The 27,788-nt window shown below is 36.1% G+C and overlaps 2 protein-coding genes across 2 annotated transcripts; both read right to left on the bottom strand.

Annotated features, from left to right (window-relative positions):
* Positions 1-3,287: 3,287 nt before the first annotated feature.
* LOC125876869 (rac-like GTP-binding protein ARAC7) lies at positions 3,288-6,152 on the bottom strand. The gene is made up of 8 exons (XM_049558132.1): positions 5,913-6,152; positions 5,546-5,633; positions 5,357-5,466; positions 5,118-5,181; positions 4,940-5,004; positions 4,794-4,859; positions 4,558-4,664; positions 3,288-3,599 (listed from the first exon to the last, which is right to left on the bottom strand). Exons 1-8 carry the CDS (start codon positions 6,009-6,011, stop codon positions 3,566-3,568), a joined length of 633 nt encoding a protein of 210 aa, XP_049414089.1. The 5' UTR covers positions 6,012-6,152; the 3' UTR covers positions 3,288-3,565.
* Positions 6,153-14,255: 8,103 nt separating this feature from the next.
* On the bottom strand, positions 14,256-16,071 carry LOC125877491 (uncharacterized). Its single transcript, XM_049558773.1, has 3 exons — positions 15,775-16,071; positions 14,627-14,744; positions 14,256-14,539 (listed from the first exon to the last, which is right to left on the bottom strand). The coding sequence occupies exons 1-3, from the start codon at positions 16,069-16,071 to the stop codon at positions 14,256-14,258; spliced, it is 699 nt and encodes a 232-aa protein (XP_049414730.1).
* Between the last annotated feature and the right edge of the window lie 11,717 nt (positions 16,072-27,788).

Raw genomic sequence — 27,788 nt, 5'->3', positions numbered from 1 at the left:
CACTTTGAGTTTTAAGTTATGCCTTTTGGGTTAACTAATGATCCTGCTACATTTCAGTCATTGATGAATCATGTATTTCAGAAGTATTTGAAATAAATTTGTCCTTGTGTTCTTTGATGATATATTGGTCTATAGTACTTCCATAGTAGAACACATACACCAAATCAGTGAAGTATTGACAATACTGAGGAAACAGCAACTATATGCAAAATTGTCTAAATGCTCCTGTAGACCGTCTAAAGTTGAATATTTGGGGCATATTATCACTGGGCAAGGAGTGGCTACCGACCCCTCAAAAATACAAGCTATGTCCAAGTGTCCTACACCTAAATCATTAAAAGCCTTGAGGGGATTTCTAGGCCTAACATGATATTATAGGAGGTTTGTTCAGTGTTATGGAGTGATTAGTAGGCCCCTCACGAACCTTTTGAAGAAAAATGCTTTTAGGTGGAATGACCAAGCTGAGAAGGCATTTCAACAACTTAAAGTGGCAATGACCTCTACTCTTGTCCTGATATTGGCTGATTTTACTAAACCCTTTATTGTGGAGACAGATGCTTGCTCTAAAGGAATTGGGGTTGTCCTAATGCAAGGGGGAAGACCAATTGCCTATTTTAGCAAGGCTTTGGCTAATAAACACTTGGGATTATCCACTTATGAGGAGTACATGGCTCTCTTATCAGCAGTAGACAAGAGGACACACTACTTAGAGGGTGCTCACTTTATTATCATAATAGACCACCGCAGCCTCAAGTTTTTTCTTGAACAACGAGTGATGACTGCTTTACAATAAAAGGGTTTGACAAAACTCTTAGGCTTGGACTATGAGGTTCAAGGTAAGTATATGTTAGAATGGAAGAGGTTGAACTAACCCCTTATCAGTTAAAGAATAGTATCCTGGATTCTTAAACATATGTTCCACACCAATATTAACCAAAGATACCCCTAGCTAGTCGACAGTGCCTTGATGCCTTATAGGCATTATCACAGGTGAAAACATAGATGATTTCCATAGAATAGGTGCATTTGACTATCCCAAATAGGCATTGACTTATGTGAATCTTGTTTTGGCTAGCAAGCTCGGGGATAAGCATTTTTATTTGTCTTATAGGAATATATGTATGGACATGCAAATAAAATTTATAATTCATATCATTACTTTTTAAGTCATTTACATCTTATATAATGATTATTTTCACTAACATATAATTTATTATTACTTCAAATCAATTTCTACTTTACCATTTATATTCACCAAATTTATTATATTTTATCAAATTTATTTATCAACCAAATTGGCCAACAAATGGCTCAAGTAACAATGTTGGTTCGTCTTCTTAGTCATATGAGCGACAAATGCAAGTTCAACGTGAGAAGATTGTTCTAATTACTATGTGAGAGGACTATATTAAAAAGTAGTACACCACAACTTATAATCATAATCCATGCATATTGGGATTTGCCTCCCCTCCATTACACTTTCCCTCCATTTCGTCAAGTACACTTCTAGATGAGAGACATGCGTCCTATTCAATTTTTAAAGGTCAAGATTATATTATATTAAGAAGTATTATAACCATAGTTAAGTTAACAAATTTTGGTAAACTATTCTCCAAATTTGGTAAGAACAAGATATTCCACATAAATTTTAATATCCATTAATATCATTATTTTCATCTTATATTTTTTAATAAACGTATTAACTATGCGATCTTTAAGATGAGAATGAACCAAAAAAAGATTGTGGCAATAAACTTTACCCTTGAAATATTATGTTGAGAAACCAAAAAGAAGATAAAAAATTATCAATATTGACAAAAATTATAAAATAAAAGAAAGGGAAATAAAAATAATAATAAAAAAAAACGAGATGTTATCAAGATCACAAATGTGAAATATCAAAATTCTAAAGTTTAGGAGAAAGTGTGACTGCTGTGTTTGAAGAAGGAAAAAAAAGAAATATATATGTTTTTTAAAATTATTCTTTTATCTTCTTCGTTTTTTTGTTTTTGTTTTGTGAATTTTGAAAACATATTTAAAGCCAAAATATTTTCGAAGACAATTATTTATCAGGCTAAATAAAAATATTGTTAGATTCATGTTCTACTTTTAAATATTTGAATAAGAAAATATAGGATGAAATTAATGATATTTATTAAATATAAAATTTGTGGGGAATATTTTGTTCTTATCAAATTTGGAGAATAGTTTTTCAAAAAATTGTTGACTTAACTATGGTTATAATACTTATTAATATACTATAATCTTGACCTTTAAAAATTAAATAAAACACATGTCTATCATCTAGAAGTGTACTTGACGAAATGGATGAAAAGTGTAATGGAGGGGAGCCAAATCGTGCATGTTGATATAGCTAGCTTGATTCATAATCATACATTATTTATATGGGTTCATGAAAATATCATTGAAAATATTGCATTTTAATCAAATCATGTACAACAAGATCAATTATGATGAATAAACTTGAAATCAATTTAACCCATAAGCAAAATCATGAAAAACCCTAGAATTAGGTATCATAATGAGAATTTGAGGTTTCCTGGGAATGATTCGGTGAATAGGAACCCATTGATTAATTTCTCGCATACCTTGATAGAAACCCTTGGTGAAATTGGAAGAGGAGACTTGAAGATCATTGGAACCCTAACTTACTTGGAGAAGAAGACTTAAGATCCAAATTGCATGTCCAAACAAAACACCAACTTCATCTCATAATTTCAAATCATAATTTTATATCGCATGGCCAAACGGGCTCTAAGCCACTTGACTATGTACACCCCTTCAAAAATCATTTCTTTAGAGTGTCTAACCTATATTGGGCCAATGGGTGAACGATGACATTTCTAAACCAAATCCAATAAATAAAAAATAATTAGTATTCTTTTCCGATTAGGTTATTATTAGTCAGAATTTCTTCTTTATTCCGGTCGTAAAAGATTGTTAAACAGTGTATTTCCTTAGTACGTTCATTTCGTGTCTCCATTATAGGTTGTGATACTTCACATTGCTGTTTATTCCAAAAATTCAAAAACCAATTTGGAAATTTTCATTATTTTTTAACCTATTGGAACTTTTTTGTAGTGTGTAACTTCAAATAATTTTGACATGAAGTTATGGGGTTTTCTTCTTATTTAGAAGTCATTTTTCTGGTTTAAGTTCAAGCGACTTCGGAATGTGAGACCTGTTTTCTGGTCTTTTTTTGAAGGAACTGTCTTCGAAATGAAAAAAAGAAAGAAAATGATTTATCTTAAAAGATAAAAAGTGCATTTGGGGATAATATTCCTTGTACCAAGTTAACAATGTATCCACAAGACCAACACATTCAAAATACATAACTTGAGGAAATCAACAATTCCCTCTGCTTCTCCACAAATAGTTTGTGCTACAAAACAGGTAATACAATACAATACAATATTCGTCAGCCATATCATAATAATGCAAGCTCCAGCTTTTGCTTAGTACCGCAAAAAAAACAACTGGGAAGAGCTTGAGTCAGTACATGTTGGAAAGGATACATATCACGAACACCAAATCCTAAACTTTCCTAAGCAACACAGCCTCCACAGACGATCCCCCTGCTGTTGAAACCAAGTGAGACTTAGGAGATTTGAACAAATAGTCTATCAACAAGCAACATAGTATGGTTCTCATTTATAAAGTTACGAACTAGGAATAACTTCATCAAATAGTTGAAAATATTTGCAGAGCAAATGCAAAGGCTTTAATAAATATGGACTCCGACTATACACCACCTGCACAGTGCCTATATAATTAGTGAGAGCAAGCCATAGATGCCTCAATACAAAGAGCAAGCATATGGATAGCAACATTGATTCACATTCAGTGAATTCTCAACATTTTGGATCTAACAGAACTAAATTGAAGAGCATTTTACAAAATATTTGTAAAAATCAGATAATCTTAAGCCAATTCAGATGGCTTAGTGAAACATTTATCCCAACTCCCAAGTTACTTCTTAACCTGGTAAAGCAAATAGTATAGTTCAGACATAGAATTTGAACATACCACCTCCAAGCAGAGTCAGTTTGCGATAAATATCAGCCTTAATTCACATTGAAACAACATTTTGCACCTCATAAGGCCATATCTTGTTTCCATGATTTGTCTAATTTACAATGACCGTTGAGTTTTTGGATTAACAACCTTCATTTTGGTAGTTTAAAAGTCTAATGGAGAGAGTTCCATCTTGTGATTCACACTAGATGAAGCATGACCTAAGTTTCAAATTGCATTGCTATGTAAGCAATCAGGTCAACTCATAAGGAACAACAACAACAACGTAACCGGTTTAATCCCACAAGTGGAGTCTGAGGAGGGTGGTGTGTACACAACTTTATCTCTACAAACAAGGTAGAGAGGCGCAGTTATTCGGTAGACCCTCTGCTCAAGTAAAGCATATCGCAATCAAGTATGTAGCACATGGTAAACTCAGCTACATGGTAAACTCATAAGGATATAGTTGTTATATGGTCCAATTCTTGTTGATAACAATATATGTTAGAATGCAAAACTTACACAATTGAACAACCAGTGCTTCTTTGCCTTTTCTTCCTCGCTACCTCCTTCCTCCTAGGAGGCTGAAGCACAACCTTGATTGCAGTGTCAAAAACAGCTTTCACATTCTGACAGCCATAAATCAGTTAAGTTAAAAGGCAAATATCTTCAACTTTACAAGTGTCAGCAAAAGTTTGCCTAGCAGCCAACACATAGTTAATGAGACTGAAGGTTAATATTTAGCACTGCTAAAATACCTGCTGAGTTTTAGAGCTGCACTCTATATAAGCTGCTGCACCGATTTGTTTCCTTAGCTCTTCACCCTGCATTCAAGTCAATTGAGTCATGGATGTACCAGCTCTGTTAAAGCATTTGCAAATTCCAAAATAACATATTCACGCACTTGGGCAGGTGTTATAATATTTGAGCCCATATGATCTGCTAGATAGCGATTATCTTCTCGAATATCTAGCAAAAATGTAGAAACGAATAATCCTTAGTACTAGGAAATCAAGAACAAGTCTCTCCATATCCATCGGCTTGTAAAATACAAAAAAATGAGTTATCACCTCAACACATACCTAATTTAGTTCCAACAAGTACAATTGGGACATTGGGTGCGAAACGACGAAGTTCAGGCATCCACTGCATTCAATTTATAATTAAATTAAACTTTTGCATCATTGGCAATGAAACTAATAGAAATATACCAACAAAGTCAGAAAAAAAAAACATTTTTGTTGATATAAGTAGGCCTCTTTCCTTTTTTTTTTTTCCATATGAATTAATGATATAGAAAAGTAAGTGTTGGAAGGAGTACCTTTTTAAGAACATTTTCATAGCTTGCCCTACTGATTAAAGAGAAAGCTAATACAAAAATGTCTGCACCCCTGTAACTTAGTGGTCTCAGCCTGCTATAATCCTCTTGACCTTTACCACAAAGTTAATACATAAGTCCAATGTAAAAGAAAAAAAAAACCCCACCTATTTACATAAAAAGTTGAAGTACCTGCAGTATCCCACAAACCCAAATTGACAATGCTCCCATCCACGGCTACATTGGCACTGAAATTGTCAAACACAGTTGGAACATAGTCCTGCCATGAAAAACCCCAAAATAAGAACTGGAACAACTCTCTTCAAATAGCGCTAAAACAAATATTCGGATTTGGGGAAAAAGGTTGATGAATGTGTTAAATTAGGTCCAACGCTTAATTCACGCCCCAAAAGCTAGCTAAAAATAAAGGATTGTTCAAGCTTTATCAGAGTCCACTCATCTCATTAACCATCCATATGAAATTTTTGTCATTCCTTAACAGAATGCCCAGATTAGAAGTAGTTTTGAGCATATATAACAAGGAAAAGAAGAAACTCACAGTAGGGAACTTGTTACTAGTGTAACAAATGAGCATGCAGGTCTTGCCAACGGCACCATCGCCTACAGTTACACATTTGATGAACTTTGAAGCATTCATCTTTCTCAAAAATTTCCAGATTCTAAGCGCTTGTCTTTTCAAGTTCAAAAAAAAAAAAAAAGGAAAAAAAGGAGAGTATCAAAGAAGGAAGAGTATGTTGAAACCCCAACAATAAGATATTGATAGAGGACCCGCCGTCCCCTCTTATAGTTTCAAGAAAAACACATTAAATAAAACTACAGACAGTAAGTGGTGGCAGAAGGAGACAGAGAGAGAAAAGGAGTCAAAAAGAGTGTTATTTTTCAAACTTGTCAAAAAATTTGAAAATCTTATAAAGTAGTACTAGTGAAAGTAAACATCACTATTGACAAGTGATGGAAGAAAAGGTTGGAGGATGTGGATGGGGCCCAATTTTAAACGGCTCAAAACGACTTTTGTGGGTAATCTGGGTTCCATCTTTTGGTGCACCTACACTATCTTCCTACTCTAGTAGTTGCCCCCTTTACCACTCATTTGCTTCGCTAAATTATCACTACTATTTATTTTATTGAAATATAAATAAAAATTGTCAAATGTTACTATAAAATAAAGATAATATATCAAAATTAAGAATTTTGCTTTACCTCCTTTGATGTATCCTCCTCCTAATTGAGTTATATATGCATCATTGTCTTCATATAATGTTGTTGGATTATCTCTTTTCGAAGGAATGTCATATTTTTTCTTAAATGTGTGGAGTTATTGATCTCGATCAAATATATTCTTGCCAATTACTCGGTTCGTGATCTAGTCGGTATAGATAAATTGATCGTTTGACTTGTTAGACGCAACAACCAAACACTGATGGACACTTTCACTCAGAGGCGAATCTAGGATTTTTCGAACATGGGTGCACCAAGTAGAATGTATTGAAGTGAGAATTGATCCTTCATCCTCAAGGTCAAAAGCTCAACATTTAACCATGTGGACCATTTAGACTTCTTGTAGTACGGGTGCAAGAATAATATATTATACAAAATCTTAAAAAATATACATATAAAATATCTAGTTTTACGAAAAGACCACGGGTGTGGATGCCCTTTTTTTTGGCTCTAGATTCGCCACTGCTTTCACTTATATGAAAATAAAACTGATTGTTTTTTTAAATGATTTAATATGACAGTATTTCCACATGAAAACATACAACTTTCTTGAAATCAAACTTCATAATTTCTTGCAATTTCATAATCAATAAACCTTACAATTGATCAGAATAAATAATTTGTATCAATATTTGATTTACTCTAATATTTTCACCAATAAAAGTGATGTTATATTTTGCATGCACATTAATAAAATTATTTTACCATGAATAATAATATCATGATACATAGGTGCATCAATTGCACTATGACATGGTTCTTTCTAACCATTTTATTAAGATCAAAGTTGATCCTTATGTCAAGCGATATCATAACCATTGGGGTACTATTCAATGGAATTGCTTTAAAACATTTAAAATCCTTCATGAATTTTCATATAATATTTATTGTCTAGCTAGACATGATAATCATTCATTATATGTATTCAAGTTTTTCGTATATTGTCATACGGAAAGAAACCTCATTTCATCCACCATATGAGAACACATCTCCATACAATAATGTCAGGACTTTTGTGAAAACTCTTTATACCTCAAAGTACTAACCATACTTTATATCTTACGATTTTATTTGTCGCATAATAACTCATTTGTACCCCACTAACATTATATCTTGGTATATGGACTATAAGTCCCAAATATCATTTTTAAAAGGGAAATAAAATATACTTGAAGTGCATATTTTATTGTCCAATCATTGATCTCTTCATACCATTTGATGGATTTAAATTCAAGATCCTTGTCACCATTTATAATTTTTTAGCGCTACATTATATTAAAGATATTGTCGACGATTATTTGATATAGATTCTAATATGACAAAACTTGTCAAGCTCTCCTTATTTTTCATCATTCTCAAGTATATGAACCTTTGCCAAGGTTTTATGAAGTGTTATGTCATGGTCCTCTTTCTAAAGTACTTGTCTCATTATTATCATCATTTTGATCATTTGTTCCTTTACTTCTTCAAGAAATTTTATCCTTTGAATCGATTAATCTATCACGAATCAAGCATACTATAAATTATGTCCTTCTAGAATTTATCATTGGAATATTTATAACTAGATTATAACATAGGGTCAGCGAATGCATCTGACAATTGACTTAAATTATCTCTTCAACGAGGATCATACCAATGATAATTCATTATGTATAACTTATTTTTCAGTTGATTATCTCCCCCTAATGTTAGAGAATCTAGCATTCACCCAATCTTATATGGGGACTCATCTTTGTGCATTGTCTAATGGTGAAACAATTGAATAATTCACTACATATTTAAATTTCTAAATGAGAATTATTGGGTTCAAGACCCTAAATTAAATAGAAATTCATTTAATCTTCCCTTAAATCAATTAAATCATAGCCTCTTTTGTTCAAATTACTTAATTCATATCCTTTTATTCTTATTCAATCCATTTTAATCGAGCCCTTAAATCCAATTTTATTTCAATTATAGCCTTTCTGATTCAATTCCATTCTAAAAAAACCTCATCTTTTAATCTGAGCCACCCATCTCAATTTGATTAACAATCCTGATATAATCCTAACCGTTCGTTACTTTAAACCAACGATCAAGATCGAATGCCCATTTCTTTCCTATTTTAGCCTAAGAGACCCAAACCCTATCTCACATTCTTCTTTCTCCAAAAAACAAGTCCACCGCACCTCACCCTTTCTGTCACAACCCAAGGGTACCTTCTAGACGTAACAAGACACATAATACCCCTAAAGACACCATGTAAGCCGCTTAGCATATCATAAAATAAAACATTAGAACAATAAGAGAAAAAATGTATTTAAAGTCTTAAGAAGATTTCATAAAAGCAAAATGGAAGTCTACACTTGTCTCAATTAGCCATCTATTAAAATAGTCCAAATGAAAAGGGATACAACCCATACAACATAGTTTGAAAATAAACTACTAAAATGAAACTCAAAGTGAATCTCCCGCCCTCGAATCATGAGGACTCACCACAAGCAAGAAGAATAGTTAAATCCAAGCTCGAACCGAACCCTACACTTGAGAAAAATGTATGAAAATATGAGTTAGTACAAATATGCACTAAGTATGATAGCCATGCATAAAAGTTATGATAGTCATGCTTAAAAACCTTGAAAACATGCAAAAAGGGACATTTTATTTGAATGCATGCGATTTATTAAGTTAAAGCATCATCTTGAAGGAAAAAGGAAATTCATAAGTCATAATCATGTTCATACCATAGATCATTATACCATATAATAAACATACCATAAATACCCTCAAAGTCTACTTGTGCAATGCATGAATAAGACCCCATAATCCTACCCATGCTAAGTAAAGCTTCTTGAGTAACCATAGTTCATAATTCATCTTCTTTTTCATAGTGAGAATAAGCCTTAAGCGACATGCTTAACATGGAATCCGGTGTTACCCACACCGAAAAGGGTTGTCCTACTTGCCTAAGGTAGTACCATCATCATAATAGCTTTTAGGTGGATCCACCAGCTAAAGACCTATGGGGGCACATAGTTTATGGGATAAGGAGATTGTTACTAGAAACCCGAATTTTCTCACGGAAAGGTTTCCATCTTAAGAGATTGCTTCTAGAAACCCGGTCTTTCTCACGAAAAGGTTTCCATCTCATAGTCAATATCAATTCAATGCTAAGAATAATTCCCATGGAGCACATATTAAGTCTTGACTGAAGTTCATATTCTTGGAAGAGTGCCTTGACACTCGATCCAACATAATTCATAACATAGCTCATAGATTCAATAGGTGAGAATGGTCTTTAAACCTTAGAATCATCATCATGTGAGAAAACCTTCCACATTATGTTCATTATGTGTTCATGAGAATATCCTTTCAATCAACACAACAACATCATCATAATTTACCCTTCAAGGATCAAGGATCACATTCATTCAACACATATATAATTACTACATTAGACATGGATGATAACATAATTCAAGTAGTTCAATTACTACATGCATAATTTTATCATATTCTACTAGCATCAATCATTACCCACACTTTGAGATCCAAATTGGGGAAAATTGGGGAATTCATGGATTCTTGGAGAATTCAACATAAAACCATATAAAATCATTAATATATCAATAATAAAACATAATTCAATCATTAAAAATGAATTTGAAAGGAATCCATGAGATTGAAGTCAAACTCTAACTTTTGGGATTTCTAGCTTTGAAATTAGGGGTTTTGAAGGGGCTCCATGGGTAAAGTCTATCCATGGATGAAGAGCTACCATACCTTGGTGAAGAAATCCAACGAATTTGAGTGAAAAAACTTGTTCCTTCAACCCTAGCTTCACCTTTCTTCTTCTTCTTCCTTGGAGTTCTAAAGAGAGAGTTTTGGGGGGAAAGTTGATTTTGATTTGGGATTTAGAAATTATGATTTATATGACTTAGTTTAGGGGCTTGAAAACCTTATATAGTTAGTTTAATTAAGTGTAAAATGATGTCACTTAATATTTAATTAAAAAGTAAAACCTCAAAACACCCTTTAACTAACTCACAAAAACGGTTCCTAGGCATCACCCACGACCCCCTCACCGACGGACCGTGGTTGGATCCACGACCCGTGCTGGTGAAGTGTGGGTCAGGGTTCTGCAGCCTGGTTCTACAGCCTCTATCTACCTCCCCTCATCCACGGGATGTGGGGGGCCTATAGGGTGTGAGTGGCCCCTCGAGGGTCACTGCCCACGTGCATTCTTGGTTCATTCCTTAAGGACCCATGATTGGTCCTTAGGGTTTGAACCTTGACGTTTTAACATGATATACTTACTTTAAGGTACAAGGAAGTACATTTCAAGGCTCTAACCCTAACGTCAAGCTCTAGTTTAGCCTACTAGTTTTTGAAGTGTTACAATATCTCCCCCTTGGGGACATTCGTCCTCGAATGACAATCTAGACACTTTACGAAATTAAAGACTCAAAACTAGCAGCCCATCATGCATGAAACATCATAATAATGCACAATTCAAAGGAGGAAACTTCAACTCCATCTAAAACATAGTCAATACAACAAAAGGAAGTAGGAACTACATCTAACAACCCATTATGCATGAAACTCAATAATTCTCATATTCATAGGAGGAACTACCTTTTCCAACTAAAATCATGGTCAACACAATATCATGGGGCCAATATGCAATTACTCTCAAAAACATACTAAAGCATGTTCATCAACTCATCTCATGAAGTCAAATAGGTAACTCATACTAAATACACAACAACAGGAGAAACATATATCATGAAAACTCATTTTCTTACTAAACATGAATTTCATCAAGAACATGCATAACATAAGGAAATCATGGAAAGCTAATATAATACAAATGACTCCCAAAACACTAAGATTCAAGAGGAACTACTTACCTCAAGCTTGAATAGGAGTAAAAGGAAAGAGATGAGGATATCGGGACTTTATATCGACCTCGGCCTTCCAAGTAGCACTCTCAACTAGATGATTCCTCCATAAAACCTTAACGAAAGCTATTTCCTAGTTTCTCAATCTCTTGACTTCCCGGTCTAGGATTTATACTGGAACTTCTTCATATGAAAGAATTTCGTCAACTCCCAACCCTTCTAGGGGAATAATGTACACCGAATCTCCAATAAACTTTTTAAGCATAGAAACATGAAATACCGAGTGAACCGGGGCCAACTCATTTGGCAAATCCAACTCATAGGTAACTTTCCCAATACGTTTCAAAATTTGATATGACATATCGGGGACTAAGTTTCCCTTTCTTGCCAAACCTCATCACACCCTTCATGGGTGAGATTTTCAAATAGACCCAATCATTAACTTCAAAATCTAGATCTCTTCTTCTCACATCGGCATAAGACTTTTGTCTTCTTTGAGCCGTTCTCAACCTCTCTCTAATGAGCCGAACTTTCTCAATAGCTTCATAAACCGATTCGGGAAGAATAAGAGCAATATATATCACCTATCTTGAACCAACCAACTGGAGATCTACATCTCCTACCATACAAGGCTTCAAAAGGAGCCATACCAATACTTGAGTGATGACTATTATTGTAGGCAAACTCTATTAATGGAAAGTGGTCATCCCAATTACCTTTGAAATCTATAACACATACCCTCAACATGTCCTCTAGAGTCTGAATGGTGCGTTCCGCTAGACCATCCTTTTGAGGGTGAAAGTTGTGCTAAGCTTCACCTTAGTACAAGTCCCCTTTTGGAATGACTTCCAAAAGTGTGAAGTAAATTGAGTACCCCGATCCGAAATAATAGATAAAGGAACCCCATGCAACTTCACTATATCATTTATATACAACTTGGCATAGTCTTCGACCGAATGAGAAACCTTAACGGGACTAAAAGAGGCTGATTTGGTCATCCTATCTATAATGACCCAAATAGAATCATGTTGCCTTCGAGTGCGATGCAAACCCACAATAAAGTCCATATTCACATCTTCCCACTTCCAAATGGAAATAGGGATATTTTCTGACAAGCCTCCCGGACTTTGATACTCAACCTTAACTTGTTGACAATTAGGACATTTGGCTACAAATCCCGCAATATCTCTCTTCATACCATTCCACCAATAGACTTCCCGTAGATCACGGTACATCTTGGTGGCTCCCTGATGAATAGAATATCGATAACTATGAGCTTTATCTAGAATTTACTCCCTCAAACCATCAAAATCCGAAACGCATAATCGACCTTGGTACCTAAGCACCCCATCTCCCCCTTGGGAGAAGGCCTCAATGGAGTTCTTGAGTGCCGACTCTTTCAACTAAACCAATATAGGATCAAGGCTTTGCTTAGCCTTCATATCTATCACAAAGGACGATTCAGATCCATTATGAACCATGACACCACCCTTGGTGGAATCCACTAGTTGGACACCTAGTCAGGCCAATCTATGCACCTCACGAACCAATTCTTTCTTTTCATTTTCTACATGAGCCACACTACCCATGTATAATCTACTAAGTGCATCTGCTACAACATTAGCTTTGCCGGGGTAGTAAAGGACACTCATGTCATAGTCCTTCAAAAGTTCTAACCACCTTCTTTGTCGGAGATTCAAGTCCTTTTGACTAAACATATACTGAAGACTCTTGTGATCGGTGAAAATATCCACATGGACCCTATACAAGTAGTGTCTCCATATTTTCAAGGCAAACACCACCACCGTTAATTCAAGATCATGGGTCGGATAATTTTTCTCATGCACTTTAAGTTGCCTTGAAGCATAGGCAATCACCTTACCGTTTTGCATGAGAACACACCCAACCCCACTCTAGAGGCGACACAATATACCACAAAACCATCCGTACCTTTTGGTAAGGTCAACACCGGAGTGAATGTAAGTCTATCTTTTAACTCTTGAAAGTTTTTCTCACAAGCCTCCGACCACTCAAACTTAGTTTTCTTTTGAGTCAAAGTCGTCAACGGAGAAGCAATAGAGAAAAACCCCTCAACAAACCTCCTATAGTAACATGCCAAACCCAAAAAGCTTCTAATGTCGGAAGGAGTTAGAGTCTAGGCCAACTCTTGACCGCATCCGTATTCTTCGTATCCACGTCAATACCCTTCCTTGACACAATATGACCAAGGAAAGCTACAGACCTTAACCAAAATTCACAGTTGCTAAACTTTGGAAAAAGTTGTTGGTCCTTAAGAACTTGCAACACAATTCTCAAATGGTCCATTTGTTCATTCTAACTCCTTGAATAGATCAAAATATCATCGATAAACACAGTCACAAACGTATCAAGGTATTGTCTAAACACCCTATTCATCAAATCCACAAATGCCGTCAGGGCATTTGTCAACCCATATGACATAACCACAAATTCATAGTGACCATATCAGGTCCTAAAGGCCGTCTTGGGAATATCAACCCCTCTCACCCTTAATTGGTGATAACCCAAACGAAGGTCAATTTTGGAGAAATAATTAACCCCTTGAAGTTGATCAAACAAGTCATCAATTCTCAGAAGGGGATATCTATTCTTAATGGTCACTTTATTCAATTGACGATAATCGTTGCACATTCTAAGAGACCCATCATTCTTTCTAACAAACAACGCCGGAGCACCCCATGAAGTGATACTCGGTCGGATGAAGCCCTTATCTAACAAGTCCTTTAGTTGCTCTTTCAACTCTTTTAACTTCGCCGAAGCCATTCTATAGGGAGGAATGGAGATAGGTTGCCTATTTGGTAAAGTTCAATACCAAAATCTATTTCTCGCTCGGGAGGAATACCGAGCAAATCATCGGGGAAAACTTCTGGGAACTCATTCACTACCGGAACTGACTCTAGAGAGGGGGTTTCGGACTCCACATCCTTCACCCTAACAAGATGGTAAATGCACCTTTTGGAGATTATTTCCCTAGCTTTAAGGCAAGAAACAAATTGACCTCTAGGGATGGAATTCCCCCCTTTCCACTCTAAAATAGATTCATTTGGAAATTGGAATTTAATCACCCAAGTCCTACAATCGATAGAGGCATAACATGCATGCAACCAATCCATACCCAAAATCACATCAAAATCCAACATGTCTAACTCCACCAAATCCACCAAAGTAACCTTATGAGACAAGGAAATGGGACAACTTCTATAAACTTTCCTAGCCACTACGGAATCACCCACCTGGGTAGAAACCAAAGAAGGCTCTAATAACACTTCGGGGAGTATTTCAAAGTTCCTGACCACTAAAGGTGTCACAAAGGACAAAGTAGCACCGGGATCTAACAAGGCATATACATCAATAGAAAAGACTTTTAACCTACCGGTCACCACATCTGGAGAGCTCTCTTAGTCATCTCAGGATCGAAGAGCATAAAAATGGTTTTGCTTTTGAGCATTGAAGTTTGAGCCGCTTGGAGGAGCTTGCTTGCCTTCCTTCTTGTTAGCCGTAATTGTTGGGCAATTTCTCAATTGATGACCACTCTTAACACACCCAAAACATACATCCGTTCCTGCTAAGCACTTACCATCATGACTCTTCCCGCATTTTGCATAATTAGACCTATTCACATAAGAACCACCACTATTACCTCCTTGAGGTATAGGGTTAGAAACCCTATCCTTATTGACCCTTGGAGAAGCGTTTGAGGAACCTTGGTTGACCTTGCCCATCGAACTTACCATTGGATAAATTCCCATCACCGGTTCTAGCTCTTTTCACCTCCCTATTCTTGTCTTGGAGGTTCTCATCTTCCATTTGTTGAGCATATACCATAAGACGTGAGATATCCATATCATGAAGGAGCATTGTCGTACGACATTCTTTTCTTACTAATTTGGACACACCCTTCATATACCTACTCATTATATATGTTGAATCCGCCACCATAGCTGGATCATACTTGGATAATTAAGTAAACTTTAGAGAATATTCTTGAACACTCATACCTCCTTGACAAAGGTTAGCGAATTCTTCCACCTTAGCTTCCCTCAACTCTCGGGGAAAGAACCTATCAAGGAACGCCGATTTGAACAATGCCCACTCTATTGGACCTGCTCCTACCTACCTATTATTCTTCCATTGAGTATCCCATACTTGAGCCACACTCTTCAATTGGCAAGCGGCTAACTCCGCTTTCTCTACCGAAGTCACCCCTATGACATCAATTATTTTATAAACCTCTTCCACAAATTCTTGAGGATCTTCTCTCACTTTGGAACCAAGAAACACGAGAGAGTTCATTCTTGAAAAATCCCTCAATCTAGAAGCCATGGAATTCATATTAGGGTTCACATGAGTCCCAACATATCTATTGGCTTGGGCCGTCATGGATTGGGCTTGAGTTGCCACGACTTGAGCTTGAGCCGTCATAGATTGGGTCAACATTTGGATAGTAGACCTAAACTCCGTCTGGGTCACATTCTCATCCACGAGATCAACTGGAGCTTGGTTAACTTGAGGAGCTTGATTACCTTGAAGACCTTCCTCATTCACATCACCACCCTCCATTATTCTAGTGTTAGCCCTTCGCGTATTCATATCCTGAAGACACAAAAGAAAGACTAGGAGAGGGAATTTTATAGAGTTAAACTCTAAGGCACGACTTAAGAGTAATGAAAGAAGTGAAATATCCTAACATATTATAGCCTCTCATTCATAAATGTGGCGCGCTTCACACTCATGAACAAGACTCTACTAGACATGGCTTATAAGACATCATCCTAGAATTATTCTAAACTTTGTGCTCTAATACCAAATTTATCACGACCCAAGGGTACCCCCTAGACATAATAAGACATGTAATACCCCTAAAGGCACCATGTAAGCCACTTAGCATATCATAACATAAATCATTAGAATAATAAGAGTAAAAATACATTTCAAGTCTTAAGAAGATTTCATAAAAGCAAAGCGGTAGTCTAGACTTGTCTTAATTAGCCATCTATTACAACAGTCCAAATGAAAAGGGACACAACCCATACAACATGGTTTGAAAATGAAATACTAAAATGAAACTTTAAGTGAATCTCCCAACCTCGAATCATGAGGACTCACCAAAAGCAAGGAGAATAGTCAAATCCAAGCTCGAATCGAATGGTGACCGCCTTAAGAATCAGACCCTACACTTGGGAAAAATATAGGAAAATATGGGTTACTACAAAAATGCACCAAGTATGATAGCCATGCATTAAAACCTTGAAAACATGCAAAAAGGGACATTTTAGTTGAATGCATGCAATTTATTAAGTTAAAGCATCATCTTGAAGGAAAAAGGAAATGCATAAGTCATAATCATGTTCATTCTATAGATCATTATACCATATGAGAAACATACAATAAGTACCCTCAAAGTCTACTTGTACAATGCATGAACAAGAGCCCATAATCCTCATGCTAAGTAAAGCTTCTTGATTAACCATAGTTCATAATTTATCTTCTTGTTCATAGTGGGAATAAGCCTTAACCGACATAGACCATGTGAGCTTAACATGGAATCTGGTGTTACTCACACCAAAAAGGGTTTTCCTACTTACCTAAGGTAAGACGATCATCATAATAGCTTTTAGGTGGATCCACTAGCTAAAGACCTATGGGGGCACATAGTTTATGGGATAATGAGATTGTTACTAGAAACCCGACCTTTCTCACGAAAAGGTTTCCATCTCAAGAGATTTCTTCTAGTAACCCAGCCTTTCTCACGAAAAGGTTTCCATCTCATAGTCAATATCCACTCGGTGCTAAGCATAATTCCCATGGAGTACATATTAAGTCTTGACTTAAGTGTATATTTTTGGAAGAGTTCCTTGACATTCAATCTAACATAATTCATAATATAGCTCATAGATTCAATAGATGAGAATAGCCTTTCAACTTTAGAATCATCATCATGTGAGAAAACTTCCGCATTATGTTCATTATGTGTTCATAAGAATAGTCTTTCAATCAACACAACATCATCGTAATTTTCCCTTCAAGAATCAAGGATCACATTCAATCAACACATCTATAATTACTGCATTATACATGGATGATAATATAATTCAAGTAGTTCAATTACTACATGCATAATTTTATCATATTCTACTAACATCAATCGTTACCCACTTTGAGATCCAAATTGGGGAAAATAGGGGAATTCATAGATTCTTGGGGAATTCAAAATAAAACCATATAAAATCATCAATATATCCATAATAAAACATAATTCAATCATTAAAAATGAATTTGAAAGGAATGGATGAGGTTGAAGTCAAACCCTAACTTTTGGGATTTCTAGCTTTGAAATTAGGGGATTTGAAGGGGATCCATGGATGAAGTCTATACATGGATTAAGATCTACCATACCTTGGTGAAGAAATCCAACGAATTTAAGTGAAAAAGCTTGTTCCTTCAACCCTAGCTTCACCTTTATTCTTCTTCTTTCTTGGAGTTGTAGAGAGAGTGTTTTGGGGGAAAAATTGATTTGATTTGGGATTTAGAAATTATGATTTGGATGGTTTAGTTTAGGGACTTAAAAATCTTATATAGTTAGTTAATTAAGTGTAAAACGACGTCACTTAATATTTAATTGAATAGGAAAACCCCAAAACACCCCTTAACTAACTCATAAAAATGGTTCATAGGCATCACCCACGACCCCCTCACCGACGGACCATGGTTGAACCCACGGCCTGTGTTGGTGAAGCGTGGGTCAGGGATCTGCATCCTTTATCTACGGCCCTTCACCCACGAGGCGTTGGGGGACTGTGGGGCGTGAGTGGCCCTTCGTGGGTCATTGCCCAGGTGTATTTTTGGTTCATTTCTCAAGGACCCATGGTTGGTCTTTGGTGTATGAACCTTGATGTTTTAACACGAAAACACTTATTTTAAGGTACGAGGAGGTACATTTCAAGGCTCTAACCCTAACGTGAAGCTCTAGTTTAGCCTACTAGTTTCTGGAGTGTAAACTTTCCTCTCCTCTGTCTCACCACCGGTGAGCACCACTGCTCTGCCATCTCCTGCGAGGCGACCATGGCAGTCACCACCCTCCTCTCCTCTTCTACTCTCTCTAGTGTGCCAGTGGCCGATGAGACCAGCCACCAAATGCCACCCTCTCTTTCTCAAATTGCTGTCTCCGATAAAGCTAACCCCAAACTCGAACCCCACCCCTTTGTTTTCTCTTTCTCTACTCTAGAGAAACCACCATGTGAAGGCACCAGCGAGACTTCCTTGCAACCCGTCGACCCATCTCCCCCGCTCTTCTCTCTTCTCTAACGAAAATGCCAACAACTACGATAGTAGCAAGAGCATTGATGCTCCATTCCGAAGAAGAGGTATGGGGACCAGCGAGCTGGTGGCCAGCGATCCCCACTCCTCATTTTTCTACGTTGGAATGATGGAGACAACAACATAAGCAACCACACCGGCAAGTGGCTGCGATGACGGTAACAAACACTATTCGAGCCGATTTGGTTGATTAGAAGTTTTAACATTTTTACATGCTTAAAATGAATCTTAATAGATCCATTTGGGTTTGTTCGATTTTGATATACTTTGAATATGAAATATACAATTGTTTTTACTCGCATGTTTATCATTTGTGAAAATTGATAGTCGCTATGAATCTTGATCTAATCATGAACTGCTCTTCTAAAAATAATATGTTCGAGGTATTATTAGGAGATTCTCATAGATGTCTTTAAATCTGCCTATTATTGTTTTGATCTCTTTTGTAAATTATGATATGTAACTCATTGATACTTATTTGTTTCACTCGTGTCAGTGATTCTATCTCATTAATTTTGTATAAGTTTAATTACGGTCTAAATTGGTTTGTTGATTATGGTGTTTGATTTTGAGAATTTATTATGGTAAGCATCGTTTTACTAATATGAACAACTTGATTCAGATTCATAATGGCGTAGTGCTTCATCACTTATGGTAAATTTTAGCATGATAACTAATTCGTATTGTGTTACTTAATTTAGAATGATGGTTACTTGTTATTTATGGTCAATAATGATTCCCTGTCCCCCTGTCCCATATTTTTTTATTCCCAACAGTAATATTGCTTAATTGTGGCAACAAGGATATCTTCCTTCTTTTATGATTGTCATTAGTTGTTCTATTTAAGTACATATCCTCGTGATTTATGCATTATTCTCTTGGTATGTAAAATTGATTTGTTTGCTTATACATATAATTTTGATAAGTGGATTAATTGCTTTTTATAAATTACTTTACCTATTCTATGTATATACATGTTTTATTTGTTCACTTTAAAAATAAAATTTGATTTTTTTAATTATTCTCAAAATATGTTTAGGGAACATTTTCCATAATTCACTCTTAATTAATTCTCCTCTCTTTTATTTGTTTGGCCTCATATGTGTTCTAAAAAGGGACTTCTTCTCTCATTTTGAGGATCACACTTTAACAATCTAAATCACGCTTTAACAATTCAATACTCTCTACTCTCAAAAGAAAAGAGATAGGCTCTTATGTATTATTTGAAAGATTGAGTTTTCTACTTCGAATCAAATAGGAATCAAGTTTACTTTGCTGAATAATTAATCCGCCTAACTAGTTAGTCTTTTTTTGGATCAATTCAATTTCATTTCTTGCATTAGTATATTATTTCACATACTTTATTATTCATGATGTCTAAAAGCAAGCGTCTGTATTAATCTCTATTCCGCTATGTGTGCCTATTTATTTAAGTTTGTATGATTATTATGAGTAAAAGAAAGCATACATGTCAGTCTACATTTCCTTTTGCTGCGTGTGATGTTGTATTTGTTGGTATGTACATGATTCGTTGTTACCTATAATGTTATTGTTCTTTTGTTGAAATTAATTCCTCTAACTGGTAGTATATATTTTGTATTTTTTGTACTTTGTTTGTATGTCTTGATGATAAACAAGGTTTGAACATAAAATTTCAAGATGTGAAAAGTTCGCCCGGGTCCCGAATACATCTAAATGGAGTTTTACTTGAATTTAATTTTAATATTGTTGTTTCATTAATTGTGGTTTTACTTTATTCATCTTCGTAATATAGTTGTAAACTTTATATCACTCCCCGAGCCTACACCCTGGACGTGACTGATCTCCAAGCGAACCCTTGGCCTGGCTACATGACTTACATGACATTTAACAATATGTAAAAGATTAAATAGGTAAACCATTAGACATTTAAGAAAGTCCTAACAATACTGTCTTACCAAATACTTAACAAGAATCATGGGTTAAACAAAACATCATGAGAAAATACTGGAAACGTCTAATTCAGTCTGTCTATGAAGCCTCTAACAACGTAAGATAGATGTCGGAAAAAGGCCCGTGACACCTCCAAAGCAACTAAATAAAATAAAATGGAGTCTCCTGGAAGCAATGAGACCTTACCAAAATCTATCTGCGAGTGGATAACGATCTCAACGAAGAGTCTATTGATGATCCTAAGTACCTGTATCAACATCATGAAACGATGCAAGTCAAATGACATCAGTACAATGAATGTACTAGTAAGTGATAAGGTTAGAGTAAACAACATACTGGTTTGCATGACTGAAAAGAAGATAATTGGATCAATACATGAATATGGATTGAAAACCATTTAAACTTCACAACACAATATACAATGAAAACAACATGAAAATAATATACTTTACTTGTGGGGAGTTTCTCTAACCGACAACCATTACCATGAGCCTAACAATGATACATCGTTTCGCCTCACGTTGCCAAGCCCATCCTATACTTTGCCGGGGTATAGGATGATATCGTGACTATGGATCCATCTGATTCGCCTTCTTAAAGGCAGTGAGGAATCACATGACGAATCAATGCTATCCTATCCTACACTGGCTACGTAGTTCAATGAGACTTCCGAATCATAAGAGACTTTAACCCAACTCGGTGTTCGATACTACTCCCAAAATATTTGATATAACTTTATGCTTAATTTACCTATTACAAGGAATGGACTTCTTACTTGATTGAAATATTTTTCAAAACATGATACGTGTTTACATTCTTGAAAACATGTACTTATGAACCTATCTTTCAAGTCCGATAATCAACATAGGTACATAAGTATATAGATAGATATATAAATAACATTTGAAACTCTTAAGTGTTTATGAAATTGAACCTTTTGAACTTTCCTCTTAACTTTACTTGATTTGAAATGTGAGTTTAAGAGTTATGATTTGGATATAGGATCTCTAAGTGATTAATGAAGACATAAATAGTTAGAAATAAGAAGAGAACGAAGACACGTTTTGAAGACCATTGGCGGGATGCTGAAATAAATTAAAATTTTGGTCGCGGAAATATTTTTGAGACAAAGGACTTCGTATCCTCTTTGCGACACGGATAGGGGATGATTATCTGGGTACTTAAACTTCTAAGCGCCTTCGTAACACGAACTGCGCATAAATTTTTGCCCAATCTTTTCTTTCTCTCCCGAACTTGATTCAATTCATACCCAAGGCAATTCCATTGCCCAATTTCACAAATTTTCATAAATCCAAAACATTTTCAATGAAACCCACACAAAATCCATCAAAAACAAGACTCATTCGGTAAACACTCACATCAATAACTCAACATGACTCCATTGACAAAGGATGAAGCAAAACTTCAAGAATTTTCTCAAGAACCTTTACATAAACGATTTTATGTACAATTTACTGAACGAAAAACATTCTTCACGCGAGGATAAAAAATTCACCACTACGAGAAACCTCAAATACCTCAAAAGAACCAAGTTCTTGACGATTTCCCCAAAACCTTGAAGAGTTCTTGAAACCTCTTACTTTCTCCTCTTGAACTTTGCCCTGACTTGCTTAAATATTTTTGAGAGAATGAAAATTGATTTCAATCAGATTAGAACCCTATTTGGGTGTGCCAAAACGCATGGGCTTAATGGGGTAAGAAAAAGACCAAAATGCCCCTCCTTAAAACGGATGAAAAGACTCTAGCTAGAGAGGTTGCACTCAAATGAGCATAACTCCTTCATCCAAACTCAGATTTTAGCAAACTTGGTGGCGTTGGAAAGAGGACTTGAAGACTTTTGATTTGATAGCTCATGGGCCACCTAACTCATTCTGTGGTAAAAGTTATGGTCATTTGAAATTGACCCAAAACTAAGAATTTGAAGGGTAACTTGTATGACTCTAATTTTAGTTCTTTCTAATTTAGCCCTTTCTAAGACCGAGGTGTTAGAATATCTCCCCCTGGAAAAATTCATCCTTGAATAAGATCACTCTAAGTAGAACTGGGATGGAAAATATCTAACATTCAACTTAAACACCCAACATGCAATTCACATTTACTCAATGTACTCACTTAAAGAGTAACAAGAAAAGAGTTAGTACCTTGGTTTGGAATTTCTCCGAGAGCAAAGAGATGTGGGTATCTCTACTTCATATGCTCCTTAGCCTCCCAAGTAGTTTCCACAAAAAATTGGTTCCTCCATAAGACCTTGACCAATGCCACCTCCTTGGTTCTCAGCTTGCGAACCTAACGATCAAGAATTTGAACGCGTATCTCTTCATAAGATAGACTGTCCTTAATACCAAAATTCTCAATAGGTATAACAAGTGAAGGATCTCCAATACACTTTTTCAAAATAGAAATGTGAAATACCAGATGGACTCCTGCTAACTCTAACGGTAGTTCCAACTAATAAGCTACATTGCCAATTATCTTAGATATTCTGTAAGGATTAATATTGTAATACACCGTATCCAAAAACAGACCAAACCAACAGATTTCCAGAAGTTGCAGGTGCAACCCACGGTTGCCACCCACAAACCGTAGGGTGAACCACGACCCGTTCTGGTGGTCCATTGATGGCCACCTGCAACCCTCCCTAGAAACTCAGATAAAAACTATTCTAAGGCATGATCCATGGCCAGACAGGACGGATCGTGGATCAGTCTAAAAATCTTCGACCCGTCTGTAGGTTAAGTCCCTCATGACCCCTCAGAACCTGGTCCCTGAATCGATCGATGGTTAGACAGGACGATTCATGGATCAGTCGACGGACTGTTGATCAGTCCATAGGTCGAGACCCTCAGGTCCCCTCAGAACCCATCCTCTAAAATCGATCGACGGACTAACAGGACGGATTGTGAATCCATCCACAGACCGTTGATCCGTCCGTAGGTGGCTTCAGCAAATTTTAAGTCAGGGGTCATTTGGTCTTTTCCTTATGCGTTAGACCCCTAAACTACATCGTTTAACCCCTAAACTACGTGGTTTTGGTCAGTTTTAGCCTAGTAAACTAATTAGCACTTATCCTAATCTATTATTCACCAAAAAAATCATCAAACTTAGAACCATATAGGAGAAAGAGTCGACCAAAGCTTTCCAAAACGCAACAAGGTTTTCATCAGTTTCAGCCCTAAAATCGAAAGATTTCTCCGTGGAATTCATCACCAAATATGTGGGATTTCACTAGTGGGTTCATTTGCACCCATTAGGTCACTAGAATTCAGTCAAATTCTTGATTCCCATAATATTATCTAGACATAGGGTTTCTTGAATGTTAAAAATTGTTGGGTTTTAGTTGTTAGAATGATCCAAATCAGATTGTCATGAATTTAGTATCGTTTTGTGTAGATTCTTTCATGAATTCAGAACCCTAGCTATGTAGTTCTCTTAGTTCATAAATTACACATGCTGGGTTAGTTATTTAAGATATATACATACATGCCTCAATTTTCGAATGTTTCATTATCAGTCTATTAAAGTTGCATTCTCAGTTGCATGCCAGTATTTTGAGCTATCCAGTATTACATAAATCCAGTTATAAATTGTTAATTACATATTCAAATGGGAGTAGCTTAATACCGAGTGGACTAGGATTAGTTACCCTCAAGCCCCAGAACTACGTGCCCCGTAGGTTAAGTCCCTTCTGTTGGGAATTACATTTTAGTGATCACGCCAGTCATGCCTCTATACCTCTGGCAGAGTATATTGGGTCCTCTTGATGGGGCGTATACATCGGACTCCACATTTAGCTCATGTGGTTTTATGTCGGTTATTAGTAGCTCCCACAGTTTAGTCAGATTCTATTGCATTGACCATGTTATCAATTACAGTCAGATTTCAGTCCCAGCATGTTATAAATTTGGTCATTCATTGCATTAAGTTATTTCATGTTCAGTATTCTCAGTACAACGATGTTTATCTCTTATCATTGTTCAGTATTTAAGATTTTATTCAGTTATGATTATTGTTCAGCTTTACTCTATCCTGTATGCTCAGTACCTTTCAATTATTGACACATACTCTGCCCTACATCTTCTCGTGATGTAGGTTCAGGTTCTCAGCTTCCAGATCACGCATAGATCGGCTCCCAATCTCCAGTTCAGCAACATCAGTGGTGAGTCCTCATTCTTTGAGGACGAGTTACATGATTATATTCCTTTGCTTTTAGTCTTTAGTTTTTAGTATTTGCTAGACTTAGCTGGGGCATGTCCCAACACTTCTAGACAGTTAGATGCTATTTTCAGACATAGTTAGAATCCGTTTTAGTATTTAAGTTTGACTTTTCAGTTATATTCAAACTCTCAGTTTTCATATATTCGTTGTGTCCAAGTCCTGGGGGTAGCTTCCGAGCTTGACAAATATACCGGGGACTGAGTTTCCCCTTCTTGCCAAATCTCATAATACCCTTGATAAGTGAAACCTTCAAGTAAACCCAGTCATCTACCTCAAACTCCAAGTCTTTTATCCTAACATCTGTATAGTATTTTTAACGACTTTGTGCTATTTTCAACCTTTCTTGAATGATCTTAACTTTTTTCATAGCTTGATGAACCAAGTCTGGTCCTATCAACCCATCTTCACCAACCTCAAACCATCCAATATGAGATCTACATGTTCTCCCATAAAGAGCCTAATAGGGAGCCACCTGGATGCTAGAGTGGTAACTATTATTGTAACCAAACTCTATGAGAGGTAAGTGATCATCCTAATTATCCTTGAAATCGAACACACAAGACCTTAAAATATCCTCTAAAATGTGAATTGTGCACTTTGCTTGGCCATCAGTCTAATGATTGAAAGCAATACACAAGTTTACCTTCGAACCCATCCCCTTCTGGAAAGACATCAAAAATTATACGGTGATTTATGAACCTCTATCTGAAATGATTGACACAAGAACCCCATGTAGTCTGAATATCTCTTGAATATATAATCTGGCATAATCTTCTGCTTAATAGGTAGTCTTTACTAGAAATAAATGGGTTGATTTAGTCATCCGATCTACAATCACCCAAATCGAATCATATTGCCTGCGAGATTGCGACAAACCAGTAATGAAATTCATATTGATCATCTCCCACTTCCATTCTAGAATTTCTATATTCTGCCATACTACCGGGTCTTTAGTGCTCTACCTTGACTTGTTGATAAATCAGGCACTTAGCAACGAACTCTACAATACACATCTTCATGCTACTCCTCTAATATACTTCCCTCAAGTCATGATACATCTTTGTGGAACCAGGATAGATTGAATATCTGGAGCTATGAGTTTCTTCCATGATCCACTCTTGGAGTTCATCCACCCTAGGTACACATAATCTACCTTGATATCTCAATACACCATCTCCACCTTCTTCAAAAGCCATCACCTTTCGCTTATTAACATTTTCCTTTAATTCAAGAAAAATAGGGTCTTGATCTTGTTTCTCCTTCACCTCAGACACTAGTGATGATTCAACCCCATTCATCACCATCACTCTGCCTTCATTGGAATCTAACAACTGGACTCCCAATCGTGCAAGTCTGTGCACGTCTTTGGCCAATTATTTCTTGCCTTCCTCAACATGGGCAGTACTACCTATACACAACCTACTCAAAACATCAACAACAACATTAGCCTTACCTAGGTGATAGAGGATACTCATGTCATAATCCTTGAGTAACTCTAACCACCTGCTATGTTTGAGGTTAAGATCTTTCTGACATAAAACATACTGGAGACTCTTGTGATCGGTGAACACATCATGAGTCGAGTAATTCTTCTCGTGAATCTTAAGATGTCTGGAGGCATAAGCTATAAATTTTCCATTTTGCATCTGTGACGACCCTAAAAACGAACTAGTGAAACTAGAGCCTCACATGTGAGTTTGGAGTTGGAAACTTGATGAAATGATGAGAAATGACCGTGACGTCCGAAAATTAGTCATTTGAACTAGTGAGTTGTAAGGGTCAACTTTAAATGGTCATATCTTTTAGCTCAAAATGAATTAGGTGGACCTTTACCTATCCAATTAAAGGTCTTTGAGTCCTCTTTCCAACGCCACCAAGTTTGCCCATTTCCGAACTTGGAGTAAAAAGTTATGTCCAAAATATTGAAGGACTGTCAGGCTGAAAAAAAGGGCTAACTAAGACGGGAAGGGGCAGAATTTTTAAGTTAAGACTTTATGGGTCCTTAGTCCGTTTCCAAAATTGACCCTATGCGATTTTATTCCTTTTCTAGCAACTATAAGACCTTTTTATGACTTAATTCCGTTCATTTAAGTCACTCCTCTTAGAATTTCCAAAATCATTCCCTCTCTCAAATATTTCTATCTTACTCAAGGAAGAAGAGGAGTTGGAGCTAGGGTTGAAGATTTCAAGTGCTTCTTCTCCAATTTTCGTGGGTTTTCAACTTAGAGGTATGGGGATCCTTATCCTTGATTATTTTTTCTTTCAAGGAACCCAATCAAAAGGTTTTCAAGGTTTTTCAAATACACACAAAAACCTATTTCGATTCTAGCATGGGTTCTTGCATAAAAAGGTTTTAAATGATGATTTATAGGGTTATTAATGATTATTAATGGTTTTTAGAAAGAAATTCCCATGAACCCATTTCTTCTAAAATTCTCTAAATTTGACCTAAAGTGGGTGTATTGATTTTGTGTAATTGATGGACGATTATTGTGTAGATTGTTGTGGACTGTTCAAATATGTATTTATCTATGTGGAATTGTTAAGAATTGTTAGTGAATTGAAGTGTGGGATGTTAGCCTTGAATGGACAAAATTGTGAATTGGTCTTCATGTTGATTATTGGCTTATGCTTAGCTTAGCTTGTATAGTTGAATGTTGTTATTATCATTGTTATTGTATTGTTAATTGTTGGAATATGAGGATGATGAAGATAGCCATGGAAAGAGGGTAAGTTGATCAAACTTGATAAATATTGTATAATTGGCATGGAATTGAGTATTGTGGCTTATG

The sequence above is a fragment of the Solanum stenotomum genome, chromosome 9 (assembly GCF_019186545.1).
Source record: "Solanum stenotomum isolate F172 chromosome 9, ASM1918654v1, whole genome shotgun sequence".
Taxonomy (NCBI): domain Eukaryota; kingdom Viridiplantae; phylum Streptophyta; class Magnoliopsida; order Solanales; family Solanaceae; genus Solanum; species Solanum stenotomum.
This window is presented reverse-complemented; position numbering and strand designations above follow the sequence as displayed.